General features: G+C 36.1%; 1 protein-coding gene across 10 annotated transcripts in view; it reads left to right on the top strand.

Moving 5' to 3' along the window:
- KTN1 (kinectin 1) overlaps nt 1-17,784 on the top strand; it is a 109,496-nt gene extending 91,712 nt beyond the window's left edge. For 4 of the 10 annotated variants that reach the window (XM_061156983.1, XM_061156989.1, XM_061156984.1 and 1 more), the window contains 10 exons: nt 1,301-1,381; nt 2,500-2,589; nt 2,706-2,798; nt 3,852-3,923; nt 4,145-4,228; nt 4,394-4,477; nt 7,459-7,542; nt 9,405-9,497; nt 10,345-10,465; nt 17,303-17,784. In XM_061156983.1, coding sequence (XP_061012966.1) covers nt 1,301-1,381; nt 2,500-2,589; nt 2,706-2,798; nt 3,852-3,923; nt 4,145-4,228; nt 4,394-4,477; nt 7,459-7,542; nt 9,405-9,497; nt 10,345-10,465; nt 17,303-17,307 — 807 coding nt within the window. In that variant the 3' untranslated portion in view covers nt 17,308-17,784. The remainder of the gene's footprint in view (nt 1-1,300; nt 1,382-2,499; nt 2,590-2,705; nt 2,799-3,851; nt 3,924-4,144; nt 4,229-4,393; nt 4,478-7,458; nt 7,543-9,404; nt 9,498-10,344; nt 10,466-17,302) is intronic. The other 6 variants (XM_061156992.1, XM_061156988.1, XM_061156991.1 and 3 more) reach the window with 3 other exon arrangements.
- The last annotated feature ends 255 nt before the right edge of the window (nt 17,785-18,039 follow it).

Genomic DNA, 18,039 nt, shown 5'->3' with positions numbered 1-18,039 from the left:
ATGTAATTTTTTTTTAAATGGAGAGGCTTTTGTGACTAATATGTACTATGGGATATTGCACTACAGGGTGATCTCCAACATCCAGTTTTCTTTGTTTTTTATTTGATGAAGTATAGAGAATCCTGATTCAGCCACATAAGTAAAGCTTTTAATCAGAGCAATTAATAGAAATTTCATGTGCGTGTGGTTTTTTTGAAATCTTGAATTAAACTAAGCCAAAGACCTATCAGTGGGCTTCCCTGATAGCTCAGTTGGTAAAGAATCTGCTTGCAATGCCGGAGACCCCGGTTTGGTTCCTGGGTGGGGAAGATTCGCTGGAGAAGGGATAGGCTACCCACTCCAGTATTCGGGCTTCCCTTGTGGCTCAGCTGGTAAAGAATCTGCCTATAATACGGGAGACCTGGGTTCGATCCCTGGATTGGGAAGATCCCCTGGAGAAGGGAAAGGCTACCCACTCCAGTATTCTGGCCTGGAGAATTCCATGGACTGTATAGCCCTTGGGGTGGGTGGTGAAGAGTCAGACACAACTGAGTGACTTTCACTTTCACTTTCAAAGACCTAAAAGACCTAAGAGGAAATTTGCTTTAAAGTATCTACCTAACACTCTTTATCAGAGTTTAAAATTGAGACAAGAAGCATCAAAAATCTAGAATAATTTATTTTTAAATTTGGAATAATGACTAAAGCTATAAGTATGCCTTGTGTTTGCCTCAGCTAACCTTACAGTACAAATAGAATTTTTGTTGATTTTAAACACATAAATGTGTATTCTTATTTCTCATTATGATTTTTAAAATGTTTCATAACATTTATTTTCAAGTATTTTCATAATGCCTTGAATACCTTCATAGAACCTGAAATCTTCAGACTAGTGTATCTCTGTGGAACTATCTCCTAAAAAAAAAAAAAAAAAGTTTGAAAAATTGCTTGATCTAGGCTTTCTCTGTCTTAAAGATCGAATCTATTAGTCCCAGCACTGGTTAGTGGTAGAGGCTAGTTTGAGCCCAAATCTTATCTTTATGGCCTGAATTTATTCGCAAATATCCTTGGACAGGGTAAATAAATTTAGATTTGATTTTGATGATAATATAGTACACAGGCATATTTTTACTGTTTATTTTCAAGGCCAGGTCATGTACAACTTACTTAACAATTCTAATCTTATTTGAGATTTCCACAGGGATGGTGTTTGTCAATGTAGGTTTCTTTTTATAATCTTCCAATTTGGTTATTTACCTTTTTTTTACTTACTTCATTTAGGTATTTTAAAAAATTAGTTATTTGACTTTTTTCTCTACAGAGTTATAGTGAATGGTTGCATGGATTTGAAAAGAAGGCAAAAGAATGTGTGGCTGGAGCTTCAGGTTCAGAGGAGGTTAAGGTTAGTTCAAGAAGTCAAGTATGTATATTTTAAACAAATGTAGAAAAAAAGAATAAATCAGAATTTGTCTTTAAGTTTGGGAAAGATAATAACTACATTATGAGTAGAGTAGTGATCTTTTCAGAAAGTATAAGAAGGTGATTTCATTTTGTGTACATTTTGGTGCAAATGCTATTGTCTTCCTCATATTTGATATGTGTACAAAGCTGGTGTTTGTCATTTCTTCAGCTTTGTTATCTTAGTCATTTATAAAACTGAATATTTATCTCTGATTCTCTTTTTAGTTTGGGTTCAGGAAGTAAAGACCAGTTAATAGGTAGAACCTGACTGGTTTATTAACATATTGTCAAATACACTATTTAGGAGTGTTCAGAGCCTAGATGCATTTTTATGCTTGACTGCTAAAATTTGGGAAATTCACTTTTTTTGTATCACAAGTGGTATGAATATATAACCCTCTTTCCTGTGGCATTGTGACTTTATTTCATATGAGGATCTGCTTGATTTTAGTGTCTCACTAAGTTGTGACAAACCTATTTATATAAAATTGTATGATTATATTTTGTATTAAACGTACTCTAGGAGTTTTATCTTTTGGCCACTCCTCCTGGCTTCTCTGGTGGCTCAGAAAAGTAAAGAATCTGCCTGCAATGCAGGAGACGTGGGTTCAATCCCTAGGTTGGGAAGATCCACTGGAGAAGGGAGTGGAAACCCACTCCAGTATTCTTGCCTGGAGAATCCCATGGACAGAGGAGCCTGGCGGGCTACAGTCCATAGGGTCGCAAAGAGTTGGACACAACTGAGTAACTAAACTTTCTTTCCTGGCACGTGAGATCTTAGTTTCCTGACCAGGGTTTGAACCTGTGTCCCCTGCATTGGAAGCATGGAGTCTTAACCACTGGACTGCCAGGGAAGTCCCAGACTGGGAGTTTTATTAGGAAAATCAAATGACTTAACAGTGTCATTGAATTTCACTGCTACTTGAGCAGGTTAAAATATAATGATTAATGATAAAACAGAAGCCATTTATCTTAATATATCAATAAGTACAGAAGCAAATTGAAGCACAAAACTTTCTGGTATAACTAGAGAATTTTTATTTATATCATTCTTTGCAGGATTTGGAGCACAAGTTGAAAGAAGCTGATGAAATGCACACATTGTTACAACTAGAGTGTGAAAAATACAAATCCGTCCTTGCAGAAACAGTAGGAAATGATTTTTAGTCTACATTTAAAAATAATTATTAATTTATTAGTGACGTAAGTAGTTTATCTTGGTATTAGAACATGAATTTTTCAGAACAACTGTACTGTGTTCATAGGAAGGAATTTTACAGAAGCTACAGAGAAGTGTGGAGCAAGAAGAGAATAAATGGAAAGTTAAGGTTGATGAATCACAGAAGACTATTAAACAGGTATTTTAGAAAGCTTAAGAGTTGTGTGAACTATTGAAAATAAAATCCAAACAGACTGGCAGTTCTCAATGTGGGGGTTCTGAACGAGCAGCGTCAGTATCACATGGGAACTTGTTAGAAATGCTTTTAGGCCCCACCTGTAGCTTACTGAGGGTGAAACTCTGTGGCGCCAAGGCAGAGTTTTAAAGAGCACCCCCTGCAATGATACAGTGTTTTAAAGGGTTTTAAAAACACTGTTTTAAAGAGTTCTAAAACACTATTTTAAAGAGGCCTCCCCTCCCCAATGATACAGAATGTAAAGTGGTGTTAAAGAACCACAATGTGATAACATAAGGCAAATAATTTGGTATTCACAATGTTATAAAATACTGATTTGTGACTCAGATATAGTATTCAGGAAAAAATAGGTCCTTCTGTTCATGGGACCTGAATGTTGTTAATGTAGTCTTAGTTTTTCTTCTATAGTTTTCCCTCCATATCCATCAGGGAAGTGGTTTCAGAATCTTCAAAGATGCCCAAATCTGGTATCTTGAATGCTCATATAAAATGGAGAGTAGTACTTGGGTGTGGTTAAGAGTGCCGTCTCTTGCTCACTTGTTTTCCTGGGCCACCTTGTGCAGAATCTAGGGTTGTTGATGGTATTCTGTAATAATGCATTTGGGGATTGATGAAGCTGATTATCAGTTTTTAAAAAATTAAGCACTTTAGCTGGACCTCATATAATGTCATGCAAGTGAGGTAGGTTTTGACCACCGTTTAAATCAGGTTATATGTGACACTCTCATTTTTAAGGTCTTTTAAAATTCAGTTATGGCTTTAAATGAAATACATTAAAAAAAAAAAAAAAAAACCTCTGGGGACACAGTTTTTGAGGGAGTATCCTACTGTTTTCTCCCTTTGCTCGGCGAAGAAATAAAGCCACTCTTTCTCCTCCAAAACAAACAAACAAAAAAAACCCCTCTGAAGTATCTAATTGATTAAAATTCTACAAGATAGAAAAGCCTTTGTATCATTGGTGGTTTGACTTGGTCATATAATTATTTCACATTTCAGATGCAGTTGTCATTCACATCTTCAGAGCAAGAGCTAGATCGGTTAAGAAGAGAAAATAAAGATATTGAAAATGTATGTTATCTCATTGTTTGATTTGTAACCTATGGCCTCATTTTTAGCATTAAGGGTTCTCTTACAGACTGTGTTTTAAGATTTCATTTATCTAATGATGTGGTTGTTATACCTTTATTGAGATGGTAATAGTTTTGTATTCAGTAAGTGTTGTAACTTCTCATTGTAGGGAAGCATCTTAAATATGTTTCTTAACTTTTCCTTCTTTGTTGCATTGCTAGCTGAGAAGAGAACGAGAGCATTTGGAAATGGAACTAGAGAAGGCAGAAATGGAACGATCTACCTATGTTACAGAAGTCAGAGAGGTACTTATAATAGAATTTTTTCAACCTTGCTTCTCAGGTGAAGTTAAATTTATAACAGAATGATAAAATATTTCAGTGTAAGTTGTTTGTGGCAGAACTTCCAAGTAGCATACAAACATGGGATATCATAAGGAGATCAATCTTAAACTCTAAACTTCATTGCAGCTGAAAGATCTGTTGACTGAATTGCAGAAAAAACTTGATGATTCATATTCTGAAGCAGTAAGGCAGAATGAAGAGCTAAATTTGGTAAGAAGCTTGTTCTCCACTGTGTATCAAGTAGGCTCTGAAAACACTTGTGTTGACATGTGGAGAAGCCATCCAAACCTTTCTCCTTGCTAACACCCTTAGCTTGGCATTTTTAAAGTTTAAGATAATCTTTATATTCTGATGATTCAAGATGGTCTGTCTTTTCTTGATTCCTAAGATATCCTTCTTTTCTTAGCTCCTAACAATGGCATGTTTGGCTTGCAACTCTTTTTCAAAAATTTTTCTGTGTTTTATAAAACCAAATTTCTTCAACAGCATTATTTTCAGTGAATAAAGAAATTAAACAAACAAGGTAAAGACTGGCTGTGTTGTAAAGTTTCTCGGAGTTACCATAGTTAACTGGGCCTCTTATTTTCTAACATGGAAGGAGATTATTGAAGGTGGAAAATACATACTCTTCTTTCAAGGGCAGTAATCCAATCTAGCTTCTTATTTTAACTGGCATTTCTATACATTATATATAACATAAAGCTTATGGAATTCTTTACCATCATCATATAATTCAGAGCATAATAATTTTAAAACTACAGTCTCAGAGTTAGCTAAATGTTGTATAAAAACATAGAGTACAGGTATTCCCATTCTTAAATTTTCTGGAAATTTACACTGATTGACAGGCTTATTTGTTACATAAACATGACTCTCTTATTGCACTTGATCTTAGCCAAAAGGCCGAGAAGCGATAAACATGACTATCTTATTGTATGTTTCAAACAATAGTTATTATGTCTGTGACTTTTAAAAATTAAGAATGTTACTAGACTTTTTAAAAGTACCTGAATGAACTCTAGTACAATCACAATAAGCTGATTGTCTCCTTACTATAAGTTGGTGCTGCCAAGTTTGGAATTTTCTTTTTAGTATTGCTGTATACCAAAGAAAATTTCTTAACTCATTCATGTTAAGCAGTGTTACAGCAGTCATCCATGGGAATCAATTTTCAGAGTAGGGCTGTCTATGAAATGTACACATCAAGTCCCCACCCTGACCCCCTGTCTATACACACACCCCTTTCCAGTTTTAAAATAAAATTTACCTTCATTTTACCTGAATTAAATCATTCTCACTGCAATGTAAGATTAATTTTAGGTACATTTGCTATATATTACACAGATTGGTACTGTGGTATGCTATAGCTTTAAGGGATTTGCTTATCCTATAATGTGGTTTTAAAAAATCCGTTTCTAACTACAGTTGTTGGAGATTTTACTTTTAACTTTGGTGCTTGATGGCTGACCCCGATAGTAGCTTCAAACCTAAGGATTATGTTGAGTCTCCATTTAGCCTGATGCTCTCTTTGTATATTTTGACCCTTCTGTCAAAAGGTCATTTTGAACGGTATTTAAATTTTTTTTTGCCTTGAGTTTTCAGTCTTCATTTTAATCTTTCTGTTTGTTTTTTGCTCAGGGTAACTGTTTCACATTTTAAGATATATTAAAGTAATTTTGTTTTTGCTTATACATTGTATGTTCCTGGGCCAAAGGAATAACCTCTCTGATGAATGAAATCAGAGTTAAATAAAGGAGCAAAAACTGAAGCATTTGGAATAGAGTTTACAAAATCAAATTTGCAAATGGCATGTCGTGCGTGCACTGATTCTTTCTACATGTTTGAAATGCCAGTGTCTTATATTTTCCCCTTTGGGGTTTCCAGAACTGTGTGGAATGCTTTGCTTATGGGTAAGAGGCATAATCAATTAATTTGATGAGTTTAGTTAAAAAAGAGTTATTTTTTGTCAGTGAGTTCATTTTCTTCATTCATAATTATTCAGGATAGTTAACGAGAGAAGAGGCAATATGTATTGACACTGGAGTTTAATACAGCTTTATAACTGTTTCAACAAGTTGGTTGAGATGTATATGTTAAGATGTTTGTTGTTGGTATAGTTAAGTCAGTGTGGTCTTGCACTCATCTCTCTAGTGACATCTTAAAGGATGAACAACATTTAAATTTTTGAAGATTTCATTTTACTGGATTTTTGAAGATTTCATTTTCTGTTCAGTGTTTTTAAAAATATTACACAATTCTTAACTATATAGGTTAAGAAAACCTTTAAACATTTAAAATTAGTAGGCTTTGTTACTTGCCTTTTAATTTGGAATAAATGTGAATGAATATGCTTTATGAATAGTGAATAGTAATACTTAAAATAGCTGTGACAAACCTAGACAGTGTATTAAAAAGCAAAGACGTCACTTTTCCAACAAAGGTCCGGATAGTCAAAGCTGTGGTTTTTCCAGTAGTCATATATAGATGTGAGAATTGGACCATAAAGAAGGCTGAGCACCGAAAAATTGATGCCTTTGAATTGTGGTGTTGGAGAAGACTCTTGAGAGTCCCTTGGACTGCAAGGAGATCCAACCAGTCCATCCTAAATGAGATCAGTCCTGGGTGTTCATTGGAAGGACTGATGTTGAAGATGAAACTCCAATACTTTGGCTACTTGATGTGAAGAGCCGACTTATTGGAAAAGACCCTGATGCTGGGAAAGATGGAGGGCAGAAGGAGGAGGGGCCGACAGAGAGTGAAATGGTTGGATGGCATCACTCACTCAGTGGACATGAGTTTGAGCAAGCTCTGGGAGATAGTGAAGGACAGGAGAGCCTGTGTGCTGCAGTCCATGGGGTCCCACAGACTTGGACATGACTTAAGTGGCTGAACAACAACAGTACTTAAAATAGTAATACTCTGCTGGAATTTTATGGTTTTGTTTTTACATTTGCAGTTTTTTAAACTCTAGTTTGTTTCTGTAGCTTTTCTTAAGGTTAGGTTTACAGATTGGAATCTCCACTGCTTACAGCTTTTCTATACATCTGGTGCAGCATTTTGGCTCATCCACTGTGCATAATTAACTGTTAGCGATCCCATTCTTTCTCATTCATTCTTCAATCCTAGGGGTCTCAGCATAATCAAAGAAGGATGTGAATTAAGTTAATTGTGGTGTTCCTTTATTTTTACAGTTAAAGAAACAGTTAAATGAAACACACGCAAAACTTAGAACTGAACAAAGTGAGAGACAGAAGGTAGCTGGTGACTTGCACAAGGTGAGACGCTGCTTGTCCTGGAGGTGCCGTGTCACTGTAACGCACTGTACTCGGAGTCTTAGGCTGACACACTGCTAACTCCGGATTTGTTCTTCTGCATCATCCCATTAATTTGTTCTTAAATTTAAGCTGTTTGCTACATAGTTAGATATTTGGAACTAGACTTTTTGGCTTGTTTTTCCATTTTTCTTAATTTGCTTCTTCTTTTCATCATATTTATATAATTAATTGCTTTGTAAAGTACAGATTACATTTTGAATTCAGTTGATATTACTCTTAAAAAATTTGGTTACATCTATACATTTTTTATTGGGATTTGCTTATATAGTCATTTACAAAGTATATTTCTTTGGATCTTCATGCTTCCTTGGTGGTTCAAATGGTAAAGAATCCGCCTGCAATGTGGGAGACCTGTGTTTGAATCCTGGGTTGGGAAGATCCCCTGGAGAAGGGAAAGGCTACCTACCCACTCCAGTATTCTGGCCTGGAGAATTCCATGGACAGAGGAGCCTAGCCATCTGTCGGGGTCGCAAAGAGTCTGACACGACTGAGCGACTTTCACCTCACCTCATCTCACCTCATGTATCTAAAAGAAGTGTAGACCTCTGCTCTTTCAGAAATTTATGCCTTTATTTCTTTGTAGAAGTATGTTTCTCTTAATCTCACACAGATGGGTGATTTAGGATTACGTTTTTTATTCTTTGCATTAGTTTGACAAGTTATTTGTATTTCTGTTGGGATTTTTAATAGTGTAATTTGTATATGCTTTTATCAGAGCTTCTTTCGAGCTATGATTGTGTTTATAGGAGGTATCGTCAGCAAAACAAATATGTCACTTTCTGAAAGATTGAAGGAAATATTTCTGTTGGTTCTATATGATTATAGCTTATAATTATGCGAAAGTCTAAGACTCCAGAGTTGGTTCAGATTTCTTTGATGTTGTGGCCAGTAGAGAAAATGTGAACTTAAAAAGTTTTGGAGCTCTACCTTAAATATATATACTACATTGCCAAGACTGAGCAATCTAATTTCCTTTGATACTTGATTTTAGTGTTTGACACTGGACAAACTAATAAAACATGCAATTTTAGCCGAACAATTTATTTTCTCAGAAGGTGCTTTAAAGATATTAAACAGGTGCTCAAAGATATGGATATGCCATGTTGTTTGGCATAAAATGACAACAATAGTTGATAGTGAACTGCCCCATATCTATGTAATAGAAGTATTGTGAAACTCGTGATTGGAAATGCATGTAAATATTTACTGACATGTAAAAAGATAACAAAATTTTTCATGAAGTAATGTGTATGTTAAAAGTCCACTTACAAAATATTTTCTACTAATCTTCCATTAGGACGTATATGCCCTGATGAGGAATTCACATCAGGAATCAACAGACTCAAAGTTTTAGGATTTACTGGCCACCTATAGTTTCTTTCACATACTGTTTGTTTGTCTAACATGACTCTTTAAAAATGTAAAAACCATTCTTAGCTTGTGAACTGTACAAAGACAGTGTGGCTAGATTTGGCCAGCCTCTGATCTAGACTAATATCACTAATGTGATCTTGATCTAACCTAAATACCACTGAGGTCATTTCTGCTTTTAATTTCTTTATACATTTTCTTCATTATTTGGACTTTTAAAAATGGTGAGCATGTGTTTTTATAATCTGGTTGGGGAGACAGCTATTTGATTTTGGAGAAAAAACTTGAACAGGTTGACTTTTATGTTGTATTGTGAGAAGAGCTTTAGTTTTATACAAAATATGTAAGGAAATCACTCATTTTTTCATATATGTATATATAGTTATCTATCAATTGTAGTATTGATAGGCTCTATATTGCTTTCCTTACAGGCTCAACAGTCACTAGATCTTATCCAGTCAAAAATAGTAAAAGCTGCTGGAGACACTACTGTTATTGAGAATAGTGATGTTTCCCAAGAAATGGTATGCATTTTCTTTAGCTCCAAATCTCTGGGCTAATTACCTTATAAATTATTTGAAGAATGAAAAATGTACAAGATCCATCTCTGACTGAAAAAATGCCTTTGTAATGTGCTTCCATCAATTTTGTTGCATTCTTAACTCAAGGTATCTTTTCTTTGAGGTGTCTTATCTGAAATTCTGTGTTTTTACTAATGTTTGTTTTCAGTTTAGCTCTGTGAGATATTACATTAATGTTTAGGTTTGAGTTGGAGGTATGGTATACTACTTAAGACTGTAGACTCTGCTTCTCGCATTTGAATCCTGATTCTGTTGTTCAGTAGCTGTGTGACTGACTTAGTGGGAACTCTTCAGCCTCTCTGGGCTTTAGTTGCTCCATGTATAAAAGGTAATGATAATAATACGTATTTTGTAGGATTGTTGAAGGGAATAAGTGAGTTACTATATAAAACACTTAGAATAGTGGGTAACCCAACAGTGCCTCAAATTTTGTAAGAGCTCAATATATGTTTGTTATTTTTCTGTTGTGAGTGTATTCTCCTTTGGCTCTTTGTACATTTTTTATGAAAGTAGAAAAGGATTTATGTCTGATATTCATAGATTGTTTATTTTTCCCTTTGTAGCCTAGTGACAACATTTATATAACATGAAACTTTCTTAAGTGCAGACTAACTTGCACTACTAGGTAGCAAATACTATTGCTCTATGTGGTTTTTATTGTCAGTTTTCATGCCATCTTTCAGATTTTTTATATCTGTGTGTAAAACAATGGTAAAATATTTTCTGTTTTTGGTTGCCAATGCCTTTTCTTTATGCTTAGGGTTTTTCATCTCTTTAATCTTTTTCTTAGGAGTCTTCTGAGAAGGAGACAATGTCTGTAAGTCTAAATCAGACTGTAACACAGTTACAGCAGTTGCTTCAGGCAGTAAACCAACAGCTCACAAAGGAGAAAGAACACTATCAGGTATTAGGTAAGAATAACTAAAGAATTGCTGTCTGTCCATGGATAATTGACATAATGTGTGTGTGTGAATGTATATACAGTGTGTATTTACCATAAATATAGAAACTCTTGTTACTGTAGTGGAAATTTTCCCTCTGTATCTCTCTGAAAACCTCCAAATGACGGTGTTAGCTTTCTTGGAGTTTTATTTCCCTTTTGTGCATACTTTGATCTTATACTTTAGAGAAGAAAATACATACCTTTTTTAAAAAAAATATACATACTTTTTTTTTTTTAAAGTATATATAAGTTCCATGATTATAGCATTATACTTGTATACATTACAAGGTCATAACCACCATAAGACTAGTTACCATCTGTCACCGTACAGTTGACCTTTTTCACTTTTGCCCACTTCCAACTCCCTTCCCCTCTGGTAACCATTAAGCTGTTCTGTTTTGTGAGTTTTTGTTTTGTCTTATTTTGTCTGTTTGTTTTGTTTTCTTTAGATTCCACATACTAGTGAAATCATTGTTACTTGTCTTTCTCTGACTTAGTTTATTTAGCATAATACTTCCAAGTTCTAACCATGTTGTTGCAAATAGCAGTATTTCCTTCTTTTTTTATGGCTGAGTAGTAATTCATTGTGTGTATGTGTGTGTTTACCTTCTCTATCCATTCATTCATTAGTGGACACAGGTTGTGTCTGTAAATCTTGGCTATTGTGAATAATGCTGCAATGAATAGAGCAGTGTATATACCTTTTGAATTAGTATTTTCATATAGAAACACTTTTCTTCTTTGACCTTTCACATAAGATGCTGAACTGAAAAATTGTCATCACAATTTACATTGGAAGCTGGGTTTTATTTAAGGTTGCTTATGGGCAATGGCACCCCACTCCAGTACTCTTGCCTGGAAAATCCCATGGACAGAGGGGCCTGGTAGGCTGCAGTCCATGGGGTCGCTAAGAGTCGGACACAACTGAGCGACTTCACTGTCATTTTTCACTTTCATGCATTGGAGAAGGAAATGGCAACCCACTCCAGTATTCTTGCCTGGAGAATCCCGGGGACGGGGGAGCCTGGTGGGCTTCCGTCTATGGGGTCGCACAGAGTCGGACACGACTGAAGTGACTTAGCAGCAGTAGCAGCAGCAGCATGGGTAATCAAAGAAATACATTTTTTAATTCTTGAAGTGAGAGTCTTAGCTGAAGATAAATAAACCATCATTAGCCAAACTATTATGAAATTTATTGCCCATATTACCTGAGAATGCATGTTGATGAATTCATGTTGGTTCCTGGGTTTTACCTGTTTTAAGAATGACTTAAGTCACAATGCCTTGGGTAATTAAAATGTTCTGGTATGCACTGAATACTTTAGATATTCTTCCTTTGAAGCTGTTTGTTCTGTAATAATCATGCTGTCCTGGAGATCAGTGGAGTGGCCTGTGCAACGCCACGGGGCAACTTACCACTGAATTCTCTCTTTCAGTACTCAAACTCAGGACTCTTAACTTATGCAAAGGCCTCAGGATAGGTTAGTGAAAGTTGCTCAGTCATGTCTGACTCTTCGTGATCCATGGACTATACAATCCATGGAGTTTTGCAGGCCAGAATACAATTTTGTAGCCATTCCTTTCTCCAGGGAATCTTCCCAACCCAGGGGTCGAACCCAGATCTCCTGCATTGTAGGCAGATTCTTTACCAACTGAGCCACCAGGGAAGCCCCAGAATAGGTTGGGTGCCCCGAAAAAGTTGGGAGGGACCTCCGTCTTGATTCCAGGGGCATTCTGTCTCACTTGTAGATTGATTGTTCTGTTGTCTGCCTTAGTACATACTCTTCTTTATAAACTGCTATTTCAGGTCAGTTACCTCTATGAAGACTTTGCACATAAACTCAACTCATTCTTCTAACTTGTCAATAACAATTATATCTCAGTCTTTTATCCTTGGTAAGCTGACTTCTCAGTTGCCTAGAGTTAAACTTCTACCGCTTTACCACCCTCTCCTTATTGAGAAAATAACCTTGCTTCCTGTGTCCCAGGGCAGCTTTCCTTCCCACATCTTCAGTCCTGTTTTCTTCTCCACATACTGCTTCTGTTTAGTCTTAAAAACATGCTCAAATATATTATTTTAACTTTATGCTTCAGGATACCATCCTAGTTTTTTTTTTATTTCACTGCTTAAAATTTTTTAAAAGAAGAAACTATCCTCACAGTATCTACTTGTTTACTTGCTACTCTCTTCTCCAGAGAAAGGCTTCTTTTTCTGCTGTTCCAGGAACTGGATGAAATGACCTGTCATTCCTTGTCATTCATTAGTGATTTCCTAATTGCTGGAGCTAATACAGGATCTTCTTTTGCATACAGGATACTGCAGATAGTTATGAATTCTAAATATGGTGAGGTCAGTCCATAGAAGGATTTCATTTCTGAGAACCTGCAAAATTATAAGCTGTCCTGTTACCCTTTTCCTTTAGGCCTTGTCAATAATATCTCACTAGCATCTCAAAAGTATTCTCTAGTTACTTTCTTTTTTTTTTCTCAGACATGTGGTCTGAACCATTTTGGCTTGCCTGTTTCCACTTTGGTCTTAATCATATAAAATTTGAGCCTTACACTGATCATCAGTAATAACACTTTTATTTTTCAGATTTTTTTCTTCCTGGTTTATGAAATTACAGTGTGTAATTTGTTAAAAGAAATACATATACCCTGGCAACACAACTGAAACTGAACTGTTGTTTAGCAGGAAGCTAAGTGCTAACTCATCATTCTTTTGTCAGCTGGTGAACATAAGTCCACTTCTGGCAAGTGAAAGGGTGGTTGAGTGATCAGTAGTATATCTTGTAGGTTAGATGGATTGTATGAATTTAGAGGCCCACCAGCATTTGAGAACTCTCCTTGCATAGGTTCTATCCAGCACTGGCAATGATCACCCCTCTGTAGGGATCCCTTGGTTCCCACAACTTTTCTTTGTGCCTTTTAAATGTTTGTGTTACCCTTAGTTTTTTAACCTCAGCCATCATTTTTGCTCAGTGTATACTCCCTCTTGTTAACTCTTTTAAAACTATCAATACTACTGGATGATTAAATTGGAAATACAAATTTTTAAATTATCAGAATTTATAGGCTAGTGTCTGATGTCAAGAATCTTCTCTTTCCTCCCCTATTTTATTCAGGTATAGTTTATTACTTTTTTAAAAATTGAAGTATGGTTAATTTACAATCTTGATTTAGTTTATGGTATACAGCACACACACACACGTATTTTAATATCTTTTCCATTATATTCAGTTCAGTTCAGTTGCTCAGTCATGTCCCGACTCTTTGCAACCCCATGCACCGTAGCACGCCAGGCCTCTCTGTCCATCACCAACTCCCAGAGTCTGTCCAAACTCATGTCCATCGAGTTGGTGATGCCATCCAACCATCTCATCCTCTGTCATCCCCTTCTCCTCCTGCCCTCAAATCTTTCCCACCATCAGGGTCTTTTCCAATGAGTCGGCTCTTTGCATCAGGTGGCCAGAGTTTTGGAGTTTCAGCTTCAACATCAGTCCTTTCAGTGAACACCCAGGCCTGATCTCCTTTAGGATGGACTGGTTGGATCTCCTTGCAGTCCAAGGGACTCTCAAGAGTCTTCTCCAACACCACAGTTCAAAAGCATCAATTCTTCGGCGCTCAGCCTTCTTTATAGTCCAACTCTCACATCCATACAGGACCACTGGAAAAACCATAGCCTTGACTAGGCAGACCTTTGTTGACAAAGTAATGTCTCTGTTTTTTAATATGCTGTCTAGGTTGGTCATAACTTTGCTTCCAAGGAGTAAGCATCTTTTAAATTGATGGCTGCAATCACCATCTGCAGTGATTTTGGAGCCCAAAAAATAAAATCAGCCACTGTTGCCACTGTTTTCCCATCTATCTGCCATGAAGTTCTTGCCTCTGAAATGGACAGAGGAGCCTGGTGGGCTATAGTCCATTGGGTTGCAGAGTCGGACATAACTTAGCAACTAAACAACAGCAATAACATATTAACTCTTTTTAGTTTTTTGAAGAACCTCCATACTGTTTTCTGTATTGACCGAACCAATTTACATTCCCACTGGGAATCTTACTTCTTAGTATGTATTTCAAGTGCATATGAATTGTTTAAGATAATGCTGTACATTCTCAGTATGGGAAAAGCTATTTTTAAAAGGCAAAAATGAGAGAGATAATATATAGTAAAATTTAGTTTTCTAAATCCTAATACACAGAACTTAGCATTGCTGTGAATTGTAGGGGTAGGTGTATTTATCTTGTATCCTTAATTTGTAAAACATTAACCTTCTTTTCTCCTGGAAGTCTGCCTACTCATCTCCTATTCTTCTCTCCTCACCCCACCACCTCTCCAAAAAGAAGGCTATCATTCCCCCATGCTTTTTAAAAAATATATATTTATTTATTTAATGGCTGTGTTGGGTCTCAGTTGCAGCACTCTGGCTTCTGTCTAGTTGTGAACTTGGGCTTAGCTGCTCTGCAGCCTGTGGGATCTTAGTTCCCAGACCAGGGATTGAACCTGTGTCCCCTGAATTGGAAGGCAAATTCTTAACCAGTGGACCACCAGGGATGTCCCTCCCCCGTGCTTTTAATTAGAGTAATTTTTTTTATAGCTTTGGACTGGTAACACTAGTATTTTGTAGGATAAGTTTTTTTGTTTTTAGATATCTACTTTTTCTTATGTTGCATATTTGCCTGGTTTCTAAGTGTTCCAAGTGTATATCTGACCACACCAGAAAACTTTATTACCCTAGTGTCTTTGTTTGGCTGCTATAACAAAAATCTTATATACGAGCTTAAGCAGTTGAGATTTTTTTTTTTTTTTCTTCACAATTTTGGAGGCTGGGGGAGTCTCAGATCAAGGCACCAGTAGATTCTGTCAGATGAGACCCACCCACTTCCTGGTTTAAAGGTGGCCATCTTCTTTTCTGTCCTCACCTGGCAAAAGGGGCAGTGGCACTCTCTGGGGTTCTTTTTATAAGTGTATTAATCCCATTCATGAGTGGAGTCTCCTGAGGGCCCCATTTCAAATACCATTACCATGGGGGTTAGAATCTTAACATAGGAATTCTGAGGGAGAGTTTGTGTCTCTCTCTGAGACACACCACCCAGGTCCCTTACCTGGAACCTGTTTGTGGAATCATGTGGAAGAAGGATGATGGTTTTAACAGCTAACACTTTGTAAGTGTTCCTCTAAGAAGGAACATGCTTCTAACATGTGGTCAATCATATAAATATTCACAACAACCCAGTGCAGTAGATAGGTAGGGATTGTTAATAATAATCCCTTATTATATTATAATTCCCATTTTACAAGAGAGACACAGGGGTTCTGTAAATGTCCAAAGTCACACAGCTGGAACTAGTCGAGCCGGGATTTAAAGTAAGGTGGTCTGTCTGAGCCCAGGCCCTGTGCTCTTAATCTGTGCTTTTCTCCTCCTTACTTCAAGCACTGTGTGTTCTGACCCTTGTTGTCATTGCTTTCTTTTCTCCTCATTCTATCTAACCCTCTCTTGCCAGCCTCTTCTAGTTTCTTCCTTCAGTCCTGGCTTTTTCCTGAAGTTGATATTTAGTTTGTCAGTAGTGAATTGGAGAGACTTTTAGTGTATCCAGGAAAAACTGAGGTGAAATTTTGTTTATGTGTTTGGTATATATGTGCCCTCCTTACTCCTTTTAACAAGTAGATTTTTTAACGATACGGTTGTCTTTTGTTTCTGAAAGAAAAAAGTTCTTTTTGGGTGTATTGAAGTATTAGAGTTAATGCTTCAGATAAAGACTAGCTTCTATTTCTATACTTTACACTTGATTGTCATATGGAGCTTCATTTTCTATAATGTGTTTACATAGCACTTCTTAGTTTAACGTACCAATGGCCTATGTAGACTTTCTGATTGGCTGTTAATCTTGCTTCAATTATAGTATGTGATAGCCAGTGATTACTTTTAACTTTCTGATTGCTTCTTTTCACCTCAACTTTGTGAAAAATTTCACGCATAGTGAAAAGTTGAAAGAATATATAACACTCAGTCACCCTTCAACTGCTTCATCTTTTTATTTGTGTATACATACTTTGTTGCTGTTAAACCATTAGAAAGTAACTTTGAGATAACATGATCTTTTATCCCTAAGCACATAAGTGTGCATCTCAAGAACAAAGATATTCTCTTATAAATCTATAGTATCCCTGTCACATCCCAAATCACCAAAACAGTAATTCTGTAATATCACCCCTTTTTTAAGCGTATATTCAGGTGTCTCTACTTATACCTGAAACATCTTTTTAGTTAACTTTTTTCCAAACTAGGATCCAGTCACATGTTGCATATGGTTAAATCCTTTTAGTTTTTTTTAATGGCTTTTGAGGTTTAATTTCTTTGGTCATTTTATCTGATTTGGAAAGCTTCAAAAGGCCTTAGAAAATCTCTGAAACTTAAATTATTTATTTGTGGGTGGAGAGTTGTAAATTTCAGTCTCTTTTCAGTGCTGTTGATTTGTCTTATTAGCTTTAAAGTCTCTTGAGTAGAGCAGTAATACAAATGGATTCCCAATGTTGTTTTCTAAATAGGGTTCAAAATCCCTACATTATTCTCAGTTTGGTCTGAGGTTTTGGCTCACATATTTTAAAATCCATCTGAAAACGTCTTCTGAATCCTGAGATTTTTCTCTTATTTTTGATTACCATTAGTATTGATCTGATTTTAGTTGAAAGGGCCATGCTAGATCAAATGGAATATGTACCTTTGGTGTTTGACAGATGTCTTCTGATTGTCTTTTGTTTCTTTGTTTTAAAATGAATTTGTTTCTTTCTGATCTTTTGCAGAGTGAAGTAATTGGGAAGCTGTTCATTCAAGGATAACAGAAGGCATTGTATTATATTTTGCCAAATTAAAGCCTTATTTATGTTTTCACCCTTTCTACTTTGTCAGAAACACTGAACAGAGTTTTGTCTTTTCTAATCCTTGTTAGACTACTGATTTAAAGAGAGAAAAAAGCCAACTCTGTAGACACCTTCAGAGTTTAGTTTTATAATAAAAACTGTTTGAATAATTAGACCTTTACATTCTGAAGATAAAATAAACATGTAATCTTTTATCTTATTTTGCTCAATAAAATTGTTCAGAAGATCAAAAGTGGTAAAGACAATGTAAAATTTAACATTTTAATACTGATGTTGTACACTGTTTTACTTAACATTTTGGGGAGTAACTGCCTCTGACTTCAACTCAAGAAAACACTTTTTGTTGCTAATGTAATCGGTTTTTGTAATGGCGTCAGCAAATAAAGGGATGCTTATTATTCAAATGTGTTGTGATTTTCATTGAGCTTTAACAAATTTCATTAGCACTTCAGAGCAACATAATTTGGAGCACAGTCATTCGTCGCTACTTCAGACAAGGTAGGCTTGTTGCGTGTATCCATTCTCAGCTGGAGCTCTGGGTCTTCTCTGTGGTTGTGTGCCATGTAAACTGTGTCCTGAAGTTCTGTGGCTTATAGAAAGGATGGGGGCAAGTGTTTAAGCTTTCAGGCTTACCACCCTCACTTTAGGTAGAAGAGCTT

The sequence above is a fragment of the Dama dama genome, chromosome 12 (genome assembly GCF_033118175.1).
Source record: "Dama dama isolate Ldn47 chromosome 12, ASM3311817v1, whole genome shotgun sequence".
NCBI classification, from domain to species: domain Eukaryota; kingdom Metazoa; phylum Chordata; class Mammalia; order Artiodactyla; family Cervidae; genus Dama; species Dama dama.
This window is presented reverse-complemented; position numbering and strand designations above follow the sequence as displayed.